Raw genomic sequence first — 18,419 nt, 5'->3', positions numbered from 1 at the left:
TTCATTGATATCTGAAGTATGTATTTCTCTATATGCTACAGTACTGCAACAACCCTTTAACTTTTGATAACATGTTAAAGTTTTCTGAAATTAATACTAAAGGAGAAATCACCATGCAGTGTAAAACTAATTCAAAATTCTATTTTACAAGAACTGGGATTTAAACACATGCACACACATCCTACCTACAAAATATAAATACTCAGCTCATTTCATCCAGGCATTGGCTGGACAACATTCCCTCTGCTATATGTATTCAGTTTAAAACACAAAACACCCAGGAATACCGAAAAATACCTCAAACATTAAAATCATAATTTTATATGGCTACTACCAATTTTTTCCATTGTAAAATTTAAGAGGACATTATGAAATGTTCTTGCAAGAAAAGCACTTTGCAAGACACACTACTTCTCCAAGTACATAAAGCAATAGGTGAACCTAACATCAAAACGTGTCACAAATAAATTTGTTAAGCCTTGTTTAATTTTAATTGAACTAAGTTTAAATTTTCAATCCAGAAAGCAAAGTCCCTGCTAACAATAAAGCATAAGACCTAATAAACAAAATACATCATTTCAATGGTACAGCATTTCTTACCTTTGAATCTTCACTGCTCACTCCTAGTTGTAACACAACCTGAGGAGATTTTAGTTTTGCTTGAGCAGAGTGGGCCATCTGAAGGTTAAGCTGCCATCCGACTGTCTCTAGCTATAAAAGACAAGCGCAGACTGGAATCAGACGGTACAGAAGGAAGAAAATAGTCACCTTTAAGCAAATCTCCAAGCAGGAATGAACACAGACAGCCTGTACTGTGTGGAAAGCAATTCTAGGGCTCCTTCAACCTGCATATCTGCAAATTCTCCCTTTGGGCTCATTAGATTGGCCTTGGGCTACCCCTGTCAAATTCATAGTAAAACTGGTCTTTAAATGCACACTATCCTAAAAATAAAGACTAAGCAATGAGGTACACTCAAAGAGCCCATGGTTTTACAATAAATTACTATTTTAAAATAGCATATTTTAAAGCCAATGATGTTTAAATAGTTGTGAATTTGAACACAGCCATGTAGTCTTTCAAAATTCTTTGCGTTAGGTAGAAAACAGGTAAGGCTTTTTTTGTTTTTGTTTTTTTTTAGTTTAGAGGGAAATTCAAGTAAGTACCCAGATGGTAAGAGGTTCACACATTTAGTTAGTGAGACTGGAATAGAGAGAGCCAGGCAAAGAACTAACTGATAGCTACTAGTGAGCAGGTGTTGTTATGCTTTCCAAAGTACTCTAACGATGGTTCCCAGTTATAACAGAAACTAATTAGAACATTTACTTTGAAGTTATTAATTAACACAACAGCAATATCTAATCAGGTAAGACAAAACCAGTTAAGACTGAAAAAAGTTTTCTTTTAAAGTATTAAGCAGGAAAACCATGGCTTTACTGAACTTTTCAGATTATTGGTTTCTCCAATGTCAGAATTAAGGGTGTAAGGTTTTAATTTCCAGTAAATCTCAATTATCAACATGTAGAGAATAGAGAAGTTTTGTACAATTCAATTTTCACACACCTCTGACAAAACGACCCTAATAACTGGTTTATGTAAAAGTACCTTAGCTACACTGGTAAGTATGGTAGCCTCACGACAACTTTTACTTAACCAGAATACTAACTGCTACTTTAAAAGATTGTTCAACAGTCAGAACCACAACAGTGACTCAAAGCCAAACTGGAAATAGAGCAATGGAAGTATTATCTGTTCGAGAGGGGATGTGATGAGAAAATACAGACACAGTTCTGTGCTTTCTGACTCTGAACCTTTTAGAAGTTATGGGTAAAAAGGGGGAAGATGTTACGGAGACATAATCCATAATACCACAAGTAAAAAATCAATGTAATGGTGCATGTTAAGTAAGAGCATTTAAAGTACTGATCTTAAACGCTGATTATAGTAAGCATAGTCTCTAATATCATCCCAGCACTATTTCAAAAATCATATGCAATACACCCTCCAAAAAACACCAGGAAGAAATATGTCACAACCATTCTTATACATGGAAGCATTTGAGACATATCACTGGCTTAACTGAAAAGCACCTTCTAGGTATCCACATGGAACTGTACGACTGGTTTTGATCTTACTTAACTGATACTATCCTTGTTCTTTAAGCACTTTAGATAAATAATGAAGATGAATACTAAGTGAATAAATTAAAGCATACCCCACTGAGGAAAGGCTTTTGCATAAATTAATGTATGCCTAGTCACTGCACAGGGGTGGTATGGGAGAATTAAAGAGGGCACTGAGCTTAAAGCTTATGCTTTGGTTCATGCTTAAGCTGCCACTCATGAGCTATGTGACTCTGGTTAAGTCACAATCTTTCAAGAACTCAATTTCTCATATAAAATGGAAATAAATCTATCTGAACTATTTACTTCTCTGAGTTATTGGTAGTATCAAAATAATGCATCCTCAAAGTGTTTTAGAAACTGAAAAAGGATTATAAATAAAAGGCATTTTGGTCACCTAATTTTTTATATAGTATCCTTTAAATACAGTAAGCACTCTATATCTTTCTGTTGAATTGAACTGAAATGAATCAAAGAATATGTACAAGGAAAGGTAATGTAAAAGTTATGGCGAAAAAGGGTTTGTGGGCTTTATTAAATTCTGCAGCTTTTTCTATTGAATTTTGTATTTTAAAAATATCTGTCCCATGCCCAAATGAAAGGCTAATTTAAAATTAATGGAACTGCTAAACTTTTATGTGGGTGTACACACATACACCACAAATAAAATTTTATAGAAAATGATCAGTAGTCAGAAACCTTAAATGGTGAGGGGGCAGAGAAAAGATAACTAGAATTATAAAAGAATACTTTACACCTATTCAGAGCAATAAGGAAACAAAGCAAACAGACTCCAGTGACAGAAGGAAACAAGAAAAATCAACACTACTTGAGATTGGTATTATTATCCCCATTTTACAGATTAAATATAAAAAATGTAAACAATTGGTAAAAAAGAGTACAGATGACCCTTCAACACAGGTTAGAACTGTGTGGGTCCACTTATATGCAGATTCTTAAAAATAAACATACTGGGAAATTTTTTGGAGATTTATAACAATTTCCAAAAAGCTTGCAAAGAAACCATATAGCCTAGAAATATCCAAAACATGAAGAAAAACTTGTCACGAATGCATAAAATACACGTATATACTTGCTGACTTTATTACTTACTGCCACAAAATATACAAAGTTAAAAAGTTATATTTTATCAAATATAACTATTATAAAAAGTTAAAATTTATCAAAACACACTAATACAGGTTATATGTGCCAGTCACAGTCAAGAGAAATGTAAACAAATGTAAAGGTCCAATATTAAATCATAAGTGCATAAAACTAACTGTAGCACACAGTGTACCACTGTACTCATTTCAGTCACCTCCTGTTGCTATTTCCCTGAGCTCAGGGTGTTGTGAGTAACCACATAAACTCTTTGTGATGCTAATGATCTGTCTGAGCAGTTTCTCTCCAGTAAACTGCCCATTGTAGTAAAAAGTGCTACCTTGTGGCGCCTGCACATTGTTGATCATGCTTAGTGCAATACCATAAACTTTGCATAACACCATAAGACCCACACAAAGTGCCACTAAATGATGCTGAAGTGCTCCTAAGAAGCAGAGAAAAGTCATGACATTACAAGAAAAAGTTAAATTGATTGATATGTACCATAGATTGAAGTCTGCAGCTGTGGTTGCCTGCCATCTCAGGATAAATGAATCCAGTGTAATGACCATTGTAAAAAATGGAAAGGAAATTTATGATACCATCCCTGCAGCTATGCCAGGAGGTGCAAAAATACTGCACTTTTTGCCAAGTACCTTTTTATCTCATATTGCACATGCAGCTTTTGTGCGGGTATAGGATTGCTTTAAGAAAGCAGAAGTGCTATAAGACTCTAATACAAATAATTCGAGAAAAAGCAAAGTTATTATATGATAACTTAAAGCAAAAGGTGAAGGATCTGAAGCTGGAGAATTCAGTGCCAGCAAAGGATGGTTTGATAATTTTAGAAAAAGAAGAGGTTTAAAAAAATGCCAAAATAACAAGAGAAGCAGCTTCTGACTACCAAGAGGCAGTAAACAAGTTCCCAGAAGCTATTGAAAAAATCATTGAGAAAAGATCTGCCTGAACAGGTTTTTAATGCAGATGAAAGTATCCTATTTTGGGGGAAAAAATGCCAAAAATCAGTAAGGAAGAGAAGCAAACACCATGATTTTATCCAGGAAGGGATACACTAACTCTAGGGTAATTTTGTGCAAACAGTGTCGTGTATGATCAGGACTGCCCATATCTGTAAAGCTGCTGAGCCCCAAGCCTTGAAAGGAAAAGATAAAACACCAGCTGCCAGGCTTTTGGCTGCACAAAAGGAAGGCCTGGACAACCAGATCCCCTTTTCTGGATTGGTTCCACCAATGCTTTGACCCTGAAGTCAGGAAAGACCTTGCCAGAAAGGCATTGCCTTTTAAAGTTCTTTTGATCCTGGACAATGCCCCTGGCTACCCAGAATCTCATGAGCTCAACAACAAAGGTGTCAAAATGATTTACTTGCCCCCAAACACAGCATCTCTGATTCAGACTCTAAATTAGGGGTTCATGAGGATCTCGAAGGCTCGTTACATACGGTGCTCTTTGGAAAGGACTGTCAATGCTCGGGGAGAGAACCCTGATAGAGAAAATCATGGAAGCCTGGAAAGATCACACCACTGAAGATGCCATCATTATTAAAGAAAAAATGTGAAATACATCAAGTCTGAAACAATAAATTCCTGCTAGAGAAAAAGGTGCCCAGATGTTGTGCATGACTTCACAGAATTTACAACAAAGCTGATCAAAGAAATCATGAAAGACATTTTGGATATGGCAAAAAAAAAAAACAAAACAAAAAAACGTGGTAGGGCATGGGGGGGGAGTGAAGGGTTTCAAGACAGAGATCCTGGAGAAATTCAAGAGCCAATAGATGCCACACCAGAGGAATTAAAAGAAGATGACTTGATGGAGATGAATACTTCCAAACCAGTGCCAGACAGTGAGGAAGAAGACACAGGAAAAGCAGTACTAGAAAACAAACTGACATCAGACAGAAGGGCTCCAATTATTCAAGACGGCTTCTGAGTTTTCTTATAACACGGCCCCTTCTATGATACAGACACTGAAACTAAAGCATGTGGTGGAGGGAGGCTTGGTACCATATAGAAACATTTTTAGAGAAATGAAAAAGCTAAGAAGTGGGACAGAAATTATTACCATAAAGTTATACCAAGCGTGCCTGCCTCTTCTCCTGCCTGCCCTTCCACTTCTTCCACTCTGCCACCCCTGAGACCCAAGACCAATCCCCACTTTTCTCCTCCCCAGTCTATTCAATGTGAAGACAAGAATGAAGACCTTTATGACAATCTGCTTTCACTTAATAGCAATCATCATGCCCGACAGTTAATCAATGTAGCTGTTGTACTATGTGTATGAGTGTCTTTCTGTGCAATGGAGTAACTATGGCAAGAACTGTATGAGAAGTTTTTGTGTTATCATCACTATTAATGCCCAAGTATTCACTGTGTAGAACATCATGTACAAGAATTGTATGGAAGTGGATAGCCTATCCTTACATGAGTAGTATTCATATAAAATTAATAATGTGTTATTTTTCTTACTGTTTTATAACTTGGCTTTCAAACCATTATATTACTGTACAGAATGCTTTTCTCTCTCATAACTGGAGAAAATGACTATCAGCCTATCATCACAAGTATTTTTTTTTAAAATGCAATGTTTCCAATAGTGTATTATTAATATGAGTGTAACACTATATACCATAAAATTCTATAATAGTTCACTCATTAGTGCAAAGGCTAGGCTACCGTGAGCAATATTACTGATTACACTAGCAATCACATTACTACTTCTTTGTTATTGATACATGAAACCTTATACCTGTAAACAAATACGAATTTTCTCTTCACACTATTTTTAATTTTTGATGTCTAGTGTCAATAATACATATAACACCTACTGTGTTTTGTATGATATAATATTAGTATGGGTATGGACAGGCAATTCATAAAACAGATATAAGACAGTACTGATATGGGTATAGACACACAATTCATCAAACAGATAATATAAACATGGTGTAAATACAGTACAGTACATGTATTTTCCTTATGATTTTCTTAACATTTTCTTTCCTCTAGTTTACTTAATTGTAAGAATACAGTATATAATACATATGACATATAAACTATGTGTTAATCAACTGTTATTGGTAAGGTTTCAATCAACAGTAGGCTATTAGAAGTTTTAAGTTTTGGGGAATCAAAAGTGACAGGCAGATTTTTCACTATGCAGGGGAGTGAGAGAAGAGGTTGGCACCCAAGCTCTATATTGTTCAAGGGCCAAGTGTATATGGAGGTTCCCTATGTTATTACTGCAACTTTTCTCTAAGTTTGAAATTATGTAAAAATCAGAATTAAGACGGGGAAATTGATTCAAGTAAGAATCATCAATGGATCCTAAATATAAGTGGGGAAAGTGTGAGTTGGAACCCACAGTCACAAAGTTTCTACTCACAATTGCTTTTTAGTTACAAAAGAAAAAAGTTTTATGCAGTGGAAAAAACAAACATCTTAACCAAGACATCCAAATTAACCACTAAGAGGTGGCAAATGGACATCATGTGCCTCATCATGTGATAGCTTGCAAAGACCACAACGTCACTTACATACTTTCTAGCCAAAAAATCAAAGCCTAAAGTTGTCATGAAGAAACAACAACAAAATAAATATTGAGAAACATCACAAAAATAAGAGGCATCTGCATTTCAAAAACATCAATGTCCTCCTAAAAGAACAGTAGGAGAAAGAAGCAATTCCTTACATTGCTTAGGACATATTATTATATTATTTGTTGGGTCTCTAATAGGCAGTGGTGATATAAATATGAATAAACAAAGTCCCTTTGAGAAAATGAAAATATTATAGTATGTTATTTAATTATTCCTTTGAGACTCATAACTAGGAAATGATACAACTATCATCAATACTTTAATTACATATGATATAAGAAAATCTAGTGTAGAATTTTGACAAGTTAGCTAAACTACATTTGCTTCTATTTATAAAATAAATTGTCTTATGTACATTAACATTTGTACATAAAATACCAGGAGTCATTTTAATATAATTCACTTTGTTATTTCACATCCAAATTTAATTGAGGGTCCTTATGCCTTAATCAAAATCTTAGGTTTAAATGGCACCAAAATAACATAAAAAGCAAGAAAATGAGCTGTTAATATTTTTAATGTTTTCCAACCAAGGCCAAAACTGCTTAAATAGTGATTCTCAGGCATCTCACATTATTTCTTACCTGACAATGCTACTAAAATGTCAGTTAAAAAATGTAATGACTCTCACTAATTTCCATGTAACAACTTCACCATAAGCTTAAATTCTCCTAATTGTTTTGTAAACCGCAATTGCAAGCACATGCAAAATTAGCAAAAATTATAATAACATTTTTAAATTGAAAAAAAAAAGTAAAGTCATCACCAGATTTTAATTAATGGCTCTCTAATACAATAGCCACCATTTGGACCATATCACAGTAAGAAACATTTTCTATGCAGCAAACTGCTATACATATACAAAAGCCCCAAAAATTAATTTTTACCCAGAGCATGTTCTTTAATCACCTTATTATGTTTCATTTTTAAAATGCTATTTCAAAATCATCTAAATCAATTTCATTACCCAGTAAGCCACTAATAGTTCAAACTATCTACACTTAGAAAAATACTGAATGCCTTTTAGGAACTCTGTGTGGATATTCATGAAACATTTATTATTTATTATAATAAATTATGAAAATACATAAAATTAAAGTTGCAACTACCAAAACAGAAAATACTATCTATATTCTGTTCCTATAATCCAACATTGATTTCATGACTATAAAATACCATAATCAGATATTCCACATATGCATGACTCATTATAGAAACAACATATCCCTATTTACTTTCCTGAAATATAAAAATTATGAAGTTGGTTAAATCTTTAACACAAGAAGAACATGAACCTAACTATTTTTAAGACTTAACTAAATACCTACTCCACAAGTTTTTTCTCAACCACTTCCTCTTGACTTCAGTACCTTCCTACACAATCTCTTGATTAATTATATAAAATTCCCAACTTACAAAGCAATGTATTCTGGTATCAAGAAGTGTGCAGATAAAAAAAACAGTCTTTCCACAAACAACATTTATAAATTCTCAACAAAACACAAAAAATAACTATCCAAGGGCTCTATATATTTTAAAAAGCATATAGATTTTTTAAGAACCAAAACATAATGCAACATCAACGACCACCAGGTCAAAAAAGAAATCAAAATACTTAAAATGGAAGTACAGCAGACCAGAGAATTCACAGGATGCAGCAAAGCACTTCTGAGAGGAAAATCCACAGGAGTAAGTGCCTACATCAAGGAACAGATGTCACATCAGCAACCTGACTGTACACCTCAAGAACCAAGAAGAACAAGAAGCGAAACACAGTAGCAGGAAGGAAATAACAAAGATCAGAGTGGAAATAAATGAAAGAGAGACTAAACACATAACAGAAAAGTTCAAAGAAACTGGTTCTTTGAAAAGATAAGCAAACCTGACAAATCTTTATCCAGCCTCATCAAGAAAAAAAAGAGAATTCCAAGAAAATCAGAAATGAAAGAGGAGACCTTACAACTAATATCACAGAAATGCAAAGGATTATAAGACACTACTAGGAACAATTATATGCCAGCAAGTTGGAGAACCTAGAGAAAATGGATAAATTCCCAGCAACGAACAACGTACCAAAACTGAATCACAAAGAAATAGAAAATCCGAACAGACCAATTACTAGTAAGAAGATTGAATCAGTAATCAAGAACCTCCCAACAAACAAAAATGCAGGACCAGAGGGCCTCACTGGCGAATTCTACCAAACATTTATGATTCAATACCAATCCTTCTCAAACTATCCCAAAAATAGAAGGGGAGGGAACATTTTCCCAACTCATTTCACAAGGCCAGTGTTACCCTTATACCAAAAGCAGAAAAGAACACACAATAAAAGAAAAATAGAAGCCATTATCCCTGATGAACACTAAAGTAAAAATCATCAACAATAATATTAACAAACTAAATGCAACAATGCCATGATCAAGTGGGATTTTTCCAGGGGTGCAAAGATGACTTAACACCCACAAATCAATTAACATGGTACACCACAGTGACAAAATAAAACACAAAAATCATGATTATCTCAGTAGAGGCAGAAAGAACATTTGGCAAAATTCAACATCTACTTATGACAAAAACTCTCAACAAGGTGGATATAGAGGAGACATACCTCAATGTAACAAAGACCATATAAGACAAACCCACAGCAAACATCATTCTCAATGGTAAAAAATAAAAGCTTTTCCTCTAAGATCAGGAATAAGACAAAGATGCCCACTCTTGCCACTTTAATTCAACATAGTATTGGAAGGTCTCGCTAGAGCAATTAGATAAGAAAAAGAAATAAAAGGCATCCAAATTGGAAAGGTAGAAGTAAACCTGTAAATATTTGCTGACAATATGTTTATATATATATATATACAGAAAACCTAAAGACCCCACCAAAAAACTCTTGGAATAAAAATAATTCAATAAAGTTGCGTAATACAAAATCAACAGACAAAAAAAAAATCTGTTGAGTTTCTATACACTGATTAGAAACTATATGAAAGAGAAATTAAGAAAACAATTCCATTTACAATTACATCAAAAAGAACAAAATACTAGGAATAAACTTAACCAAGGAGGTGGAAGACCTGCACTCTAAAAACCATAAGAAACTGAACAAGACACAAATAAATGGAAAGATATTCTGTGCTCATTAATTAGAAGAATTAGTATTGTTACAATGTCCATACTACCCAAAGCAATCCATAGATTCAATGCAATCCCTATGACAATACCAATGTCATTTTTTACAGAATGCAACAATCTTAAAATGTGTATGGAACTAAAAAAGACCAGCATAGCCAAAACAATCCTGAGAAAGAATAGAGCTGGAGGCATCATGCCTCCTGATTTCAAACTATTTCAAAGCTATAGTAATAAAACAGTATGGTACTGGCATAAAAACAGACACACAGATCAATGGAAGAGAAGAGAGGGCCCAGAAATAAACCAACACATATACGGTCAGTTAATTTACAACAAAGGAGGCAAGTTTATACAATGGAGAAAGAACAGTCTCTTCAATAAATTGTGGTGGGAAAACTGGACAGCCACATTCAAAAGAATGAAACTGAATCTCTGTCTCATACCATACACAAAAACTACCTCAAAATGGATTAAAGACTTAAATGTAAGACGTGAAACCTAAAACTCCTAGATGAAAACACTGCCAGTAAGCTACCTGACATTGGTCTTGGTGATGATTTTTCTGATTTGACACCAAAAACAAAGGCAACAAACACAAAAATAAACAAGTGGGACTACATCACACTAAAAAGCTTATGCACTGGAAAGGAAAATACCAACAAAATGCAAAACAACCTACCAAATGGGAGAAAATATTTGCAAATCATATATCCAATAAGGGGTTAATAGTCAAAACACATAAAGAACTCATAGGACTCAATGGCAAAAAAAAAACCCAAACAAACAATCTAATTAAAACATGGGCAGAGGACATGCATAGATACTTTTCCAAAGAAGAGATACAAATGGCCAATAGGTGCATGAAAAGATGCTCAACATCATTAATCCTCAGGGAAATGCAAATCAAAACCACAATGTGGTATCACCTCACATCTGTTAAAATAATTATTATGAAAAGACAAGAGCTAAGTAAGTGTTGGTGAGGATGTTAAGAGGGAATCCTTGTGTACTAGTGGTAGGAAAGTAAACTGGGGTGATGCAACTATGGAAAATAGTATGAAGATTCCTCAAAAAATTAAAAGTAAAACTATCATATAGTCCAGCAATTCTACTGCTGAGTACTTATCTGAAGTAAATGAAAAACACTAACTCAAAAAGATACCTGCATTCCCACGTTTAATGCAGCATTAAGTACAATAGCCAAGACATGGAAGCAACCTAAGCATCCATCAATGGATAAAGAAAATTCAGTATACATATATATGAAGGAATATTATTCAGCCAAAAAAAAAAAAAAAAAGGAAATCCTTCCACTGTGGATGTCCCTTGAGGGCATTATGCTAAGTGAAATTAAGTCAGAAAAAGACAAATACTATATGATCTCACTTATAAATGCTATCTTTAAAAAAAAAAACAAAACTGAACCCTGAACCCATAAATACAGAGAGTATATATAGACTGGTGGTTGCCAGGGGCAGGGTGTGGGAGGTGGGCAAAATGAGTGAAGGAGGTCAAAGTCACAAAATTCCAGTTATAAATCCTGGAGATATAATGTATGGTGACTGTAGTTAATAACACTATATTGTATGTTTGAAAATTGCTAAGAGTAAGTCTTATCACAAGGAAAAAAGCCTGTTAACTGTGTGGTGATCAAAGTTAACTAGATACGCTGTGGTGATGTGTGGTAGTTCTGTGTTGCGATAGTTTGCAGACAGGGATTAAAAAAAAAGGTTAACTAGATTTACTGGGGTGATCATTTTGCAATATATACAATTATCAAATCATGTTGTACTCCTGAAACTAACATAATGTTATGTATGTCAATTATATCTCAAGTTTTAAAAAATAACATAACTATATACTATCTAGAAAGAAACACTCCCAGTATAATGACATAGGTAGTCTGAAGGTAGAATTATGAAAAAAGATATACCATGTATGTACTAATCAAAACAAAACAGGGAAGGCTATAAAATTATCAGAATTAGAGAAGGATATTAAGTAACAATAAAAGGATCAATACACCAAGACATAACAATGTTACACATCCCAATGTATATGCACCAAACAACAGCTGCAAAATATGTATAACAAAAATTGACACAATTAAAAGAAGTAGACAAATCCACAACTACAGTTAGAAACTTCAACACCTGCTTCTAACAACTGATAGAATAACTAGACAGAATATCAGCAAGGATATAGAAGAATTCAACACATCATAACCAGAAGAATCTAATTGATATTTATAGAGCATTACACTCAACAGCAGAATACACATTCTTTTCAAGCACCCATGAAACATATAACCAAGACAGGCCACATGTTGGACCACAACACACCTTAACAAATTAAAAAAATCAAAATTAATAGAGTGTGTTCTCTGACAACAATGGCACTGAACTAGATATCAGTAACAGAAAGACAAGAGGAAAACCTACAAATATTGGAAACTAAACAACACACTTTTAAATAATCCATGAATCAAAGAGAAAGTCTCAAAGAAAATCAAAATATATGTTGAACTAATTAAAAATGAAAACACTATGTATCAAAATTTGTGGGATAAAGCTAAAGCAATGCTGACAGGAAAAGTTAGAGCACCAAATGCTTAGGTTTGAAAAGAAGAAAAATCTCAGATCAATGATCTAAGAACCTCACAAACCATAGGTAAAAAAATTAACCAACTCACACACCTCATGCAAAAATTAACCCAGAAGGGATCAAAGACATAAATAAAAAATATAAAAACTACAAAATTTTCGGAGAAAAAAAAGAGTCAACTAAATAGAGAGTTCTTAGATGACCTAGGGCAAGGGAAAGAGTTCTTATATTTCACACCAGAAGCAAAAGCTGTAACAAGAAAAACTGATAAACTGTTCTTCACCAAAATGAAATGCTTTTGCTCTCCAAAAGATCCTATTAAGAAGATGAGAAGTTAAGCTACAAACTGGGAGAAAATACTTGTAAACCACATATGTGAAAGTATTAGTATCTAAAATATATAAGGAACTCTCAAAAACTCAATAGTTTAAAAAAAATCTAATTAGAAAATATGCAAAAGATACAGCAAGAAAATTTCACTGAAGAGGATATACAGATGGCAAGTAAACACAAGATAGCATGTTCAACATCATTATCTGGGAAATACAAAAAATTAAAATCACAGTGAGCTATCACTATACACTTAACAGAACAGTTAAAATAAAAAAGTGAAAACTCCAAATGCTGGCAAGGATGTGCACAAAGTAGATCCCTTAGGCATTGCTGATGGGAATGCAAAATGATATATCCACTCTGGCAAATGGTTTGGCAGTTTCTTATAAAACTAAACATACGACTACCATCTGACCCATCAATTGCACTTCTCGGTATTTATTACAGAGAAATAAAAACTTATACTCATTCATAAGCCTATACACAAATGTCTACAATTCCTTTGTAATAGCCAAAAACTGATAACAATTCAGATGTCTTTCAAAGGTTGAATGATTATGCAATCTGTTTGATATGTATGCCATGGAATACTACTTAATAATAAAGAGGAATAGGCTGTTAATACACACATTAACAACCAGGATGACTCTCCAGAGAATTCTGGTGTATGAAAAGAAGTCAATCCCTGAACATTACATACTGTATGATTCCATTTATATAATATCTCTTGAAATCATACAAATTATAGAAACTAATGGAAATGGAGAAATCAGTGAATGCCAAAGGGGCATGGGATGGGCACAAAAGGGAAGTGGGTGTAGCTATAAAAAAATAACAGAAGAGACCCTTGTGGTGATAGAAATGTTCTGAATCTTGACTATATAAATGTTAAGTCCTGGTTGGGATACAGTACTAAACTTGTGCAGGATGTTACCATTAGGAGAAACTGGGTAAAGCTTACATGGGACTCTCAGTATTATTTCTTACAACTGCATATAAATCTCTAATTATCCCAAATGGCTAATTCATTTAAAAGGGTAGGAGCATGAAGAAAAGAAAGAAGATTAAAAATATAAATAATTACATAAAATTTGCTGAATTCACACCTACACCTTATGTATGAATTCGCACTCACACTTAGGTATGACTGTTGCATTTAAAGCAAACCTACTTCTTTACAAGATCCTTACAATTATAGTTGGCTTTCCTTATTCTTTGCTTCCTAAAACTATACATATAGAAGGAAGCAAGAGATAAGAACTTTTTCTAAACCTTTCACACAGAAGGGCATTTTTCAGTTGATGTAATCTGCTTAATGAGGTACACTTTTGAAGCATTTCTTATTACAAACCTGTATCACCAAAAAAGCAGTACCTGTTGGGGAAAACAATTTATGAATATATAAAAAGTCATACTTATTTATGATCCCTTGATAATGGCATATATGAATGTATGTGTGTGTAATTAAATCTTTGTTTAAAAATAGATTCAGAGAAATTTTATATTTGTCTAAAGTAGAGACGTTCCCACTATTTCCATTATAATGTATAGAGATTTATGTCCTCAGCCAAAGGACACAAAACACCACCAGTTTAGGGGTACATTTCACTGGAAACATTCTAATTACCAGACAACAGTAAGAGCACAGATGACTGTATTTCAATTTTTTACTTTTTCTAGAATGAAAATGCTGTAGAATATGAAGTACTTAAAATCAGCTCAAATAGGTTGATTAATCAAATCACAAAATTTTAAATAGTCTGTCATTTGGAAGTCCTCCAGAAGATCCCAAATTTCATGCCCTATTTTAAAGCTGGTAGTGCCCAACTTGAGAAGTTACATTCTAAACTACTAGTTGTTTGGAACTTAGAACAAATTTCCAAACTGAGTAACATTATACATGTTGATAAAACTACCAATGATAGAATTAAATTACCAAGAAATTTTTAGAAAGAATGCAGTGGCTCCCTGCTTTTGTTCTAACCAGAAGAATACCTAAAACTCTAAAAGTAAAGTAAGATCCACAACCCAATAGCTAAAAACAGTAATACCTAAACATTAAGACAAATCTCCAATTTCCAGCATTTTTAAATATATTTCCTTAAATAATTTTATACATAGACACATATTTATATATACACATTATACTTATACCTATATTATATACAGAGATGCCTTAACATAATAGGCATCCAATCTGAGAAACAGCCTGGTGCTTTCAGGATGTTAATGATTACCATCTTTGTGTAAATTAAGTTTATGACACTACACTTCATAAATTTAAGTTTATGAAATCTACACTTATCAGTAGAATCAGACTTTCATCCTAATTTTCTATTCATTTTTAAAAAGCAATGGCAAAATGATTTAAAGACTGGTTTCTGCAAATGGGGGGAAACAAACATGGAGTTACCATGAACTGAAATGGAAATACTAAAAAACAGTTTCCAGAGGAATGATCCGAAGATCAGTTTATTTTTTTAATGTTAAGTTTGAGATGCCTACTAAACATCCCATAAAATTATCAAGTAGGCAGGCCCAGGCTAGAGAGAAAAAAAACTTTATTATAAAAAACTATTTAAACCCTGAAGCCTAGATGAAATTGCCAGGGAAATACAAAAGAAAAGAGAAGAGGATCAGGGACTGGGTCCTGGCATCAACACAAAACTTGGAGGTTGTGGGAATGTGAGCAGCACGCAGGAAGGAGAAAAACCAGAAGAGCACACACCTAACTTACAGACCATCTTAGACGCTGGCGACAAACAAGTGAATAAACTCACAGTCTCTGCCCAAAAACTCCACATCTAGTGATGAAGACAAATATGTATAAAACAATTTTGATATAACATGCCATTATGTACATAGAATATCCTAAGAAATTTGCAAAAAAGCTACTAAAACGAATGGGTGATTTTAGGAAAGCTATGGTACATAAGATTAATAAGGAAAATCAGTAGTATTTCCATATGCTAGGAAACAAACTGAAAAATGTCAAAAATGCAATTCCATTTGAGGAAGCTTTTGCAGGTGATGAAAATGCTCTATAGCTTGATTATGGTAGAGCTCTCATAGGTAAACCTCTATCAAAATTCATCAAACTGTATGATTTAATGGGGTACCAATTACACAATGTAAATTAAAATTTAATAACATTATTTTATATAAAGGCTGTAAACAGAGGAATGTGTAGACCCAGTGGGGGAACATCTTCAGCTGCCAGCTACCACAGCCTCTGTGAAACCCTCTAGTCACCAGCAAGAACAGGAGGCAATAAGCCTCCAAGGACCACGCCACACTCTTACTTCCTCCTAGAGACAGAATCCTCTACTACGACATCTGTTAGTATACAAAGACAATGTCAGATCTCAGAGATGACTACTGCACAACACGGTATCCATATTACACAGATGTGAATATGTTACCATGGGGCAAATAAACTTCTTGCATTAATACTGGAGTCATCCTGCACCAGGTGACTGCCAACCTCCACAAAGCAGAGTGCACAGGGTTGCCCATCAGGCAGTCTCCAGAGGACATCGAAAATCCAAAAGTAACTGAACACATGCTCCTTTAATGTTGCTGCTACAAAAGAGAAAATCATAACAAGAGGTACAAATGCATTATTACAAATATCATAATTTAGGGATACTCCCTAACCTATACCCCTCAAGTTAAGATGCACAAAGCAATCTACTCTCACTACTAGGATGGCATGGAACTTAATTATACTCCTTGATCCACAGATGTGGCCAAAATACCTAAGCATGGTCTTCATATCCAAGCTGTAAGGTGATGAGAGAAAACATCAGTGAATCATCCTTCAAACTGCTTGCCATCTCCGAGTACCAAGAATGTATGAGGATAATAGTATAAGTTTGAGGACGCTGAAATGTCATTCTACTAATGCTCTCACAATTGGCAGCACTCTGAAGAAGTACATCAACTCTATTGAGCGAGTGCACATCTTTGAATACTATGACATAGTAGGAGTAATTTTGCTAACAGCACACTTCTTTGGCATTAGTAAAATCTTTAATTTGTTAATGGTTCTGATTTTAGCCAATTATGTATAAAGCAGAGAAAACATTTCTGTTAAAGTAAGAATGATTAAAGGTCTCAGATCTAAAGCTCTTTAAATTGATTGCTGCAGCAACAGCTAATGACATCACCTTATTTTCTGGGAGAATTTCTGTCTCAAGCTAAAGAAATTCCTTCTATATTCCAACTAAAGAGGAAAAAATGTTTGAATCAAGTATTTCAGCAATACTCAAGTCATGAAATAAATGAACCAAAAAGGCTTAAAGTATAATCAAAATGGAAACACAAAAGAACACTAGGAAATACAAAATATAATCCATACCCTCTCCTCCCTTTATTATTTTCTCCACCAACAAATAACCTTCTTTATAAGAAAACCTAATAGACTGAACTTCAAGTACAATTCATAAAGCAGGGATATTGTGCATTCATTGATTCAACAACTATTTAGTGAGAATCCACTATCTCCCAAGAGCCACTTAAAGCAGTAAAAATACAGTAGTGAACAAAAATTTTTGCCCTTGTGGACCTTATAGTTTAGGATAGAGACAAACAATAAAAAACAAGTAAGTAAAATAAAGAGTAGGCCAGATAAGAATAAATATAATGGGGAAAAAATGAAGTAAGAAAGTACCATGGGGGAGAGGGACACTTTTCACTATGGTGATCAGGGCAAGACTCGCTGATAAAATGACATGTGAGCGAAGAGCTGAGGAGGGTAAGAAGCCAGCCATACGATCATCCAGAAGAGCTTCTGAAGCAGAGATCAGAGGTATCCACAGCGCGCCGGGTGGAGGATGCTAAGAGGGGAAGGCCGACAAACAGATCAGGGACTAAGGGGGGTGACAGACTATGGAAGGCCTTACAGACAATTGTACAAACTTTGACTTCTACTGTAAGCAACATGGAAAGCCTTTGGTGGATTTGGATTAGAATAAGACTTACAATTTAAAAGAATCACTTTTAGAGTTCCTAATCTGGTAATAATAGGAAATATTTTTCATTACATTAACCTTCTTGCAAATAAAAATTACAACCTCTAGACAAAATATTTAAAAACGGTGATTTGAAGGCATTTGAGAATGACTAAAAGCAGATAGAAGCTAAAGGGATTCAACTCATAGAAGAAGGGAACTACACAAGGTGACAGACTCATATTTACATGGTTGTTCCCAGTCCATGCAGCATGGGGTAGCGAAAACTCTAATGGAGAGCCTCATGTTAGGCTCAAGGATCAGCAATTCCATTCCTAGATATTCACCCAAGGGAAATGAAAACATATGTCCACAAAAAGTCTTGTATACAAATGTTCATAGCAGTCTTAGTCATAATAGTCAGAAACTGGAAACAACCCAAATGCGAGTCAAAAGGAGAAAAATTGTGCTATTTTCATACAGTGGAATACTATTTAGCAACAAAGGAATTACTGATACCAAAAAAAAAACATTAAAAACATTGTTCAGAGATA

The 18,419-nt window shown here is 34.1% G+C and overlaps 1 protein-coding gene across 10 annotated transcripts in view; it reads right to left on the bottom strand.

The window, feature by feature from the left end:
* The window catches only part of COMMD10 (COMM domain containing 10), a 157,016-nt gene that overhangs the window by 122,790 nt on the left and 15,807 nt on the right, over positions 1-18,419 (bottom strand). For 9 of the 10 annotated variants that reach the window (XM_073221888.1, XM_073221886.1, XM_073221889.1 and 6 more), the window contains exon 5: positions 601-711. The exons of the other annotated variant lie outside the window; for it this stretch is intronic. In XM_073221888.1, the coding sequence (XP_073077989.1) occupies positions 601-711 (111 nt within the window). The remainder of the gene's footprint in view (positions 1-600; positions 712-18,419) is intronic. 10 annotated transcript variants of the gene reach the window in all.

The sequence above is a fragment of the Manis javanica genome, chromosome 14 (genome assembly GCF_040802235.1).
Source record: "Manis javanica isolate MJ-LG chromosome 14, MJ_LKY, whole genome shotgun sequence".
Lineage (NCBI taxonomy): Eukaryota > Metazoa > Chordata > Mammalia > Pholidota > Manidae > Manis > Manis javanica.
The sequence above is the reverse complement of the archived record's forward strand: the minus strand, read 5'-3'. Positions and strand labels throughout refer to the sequence as shown.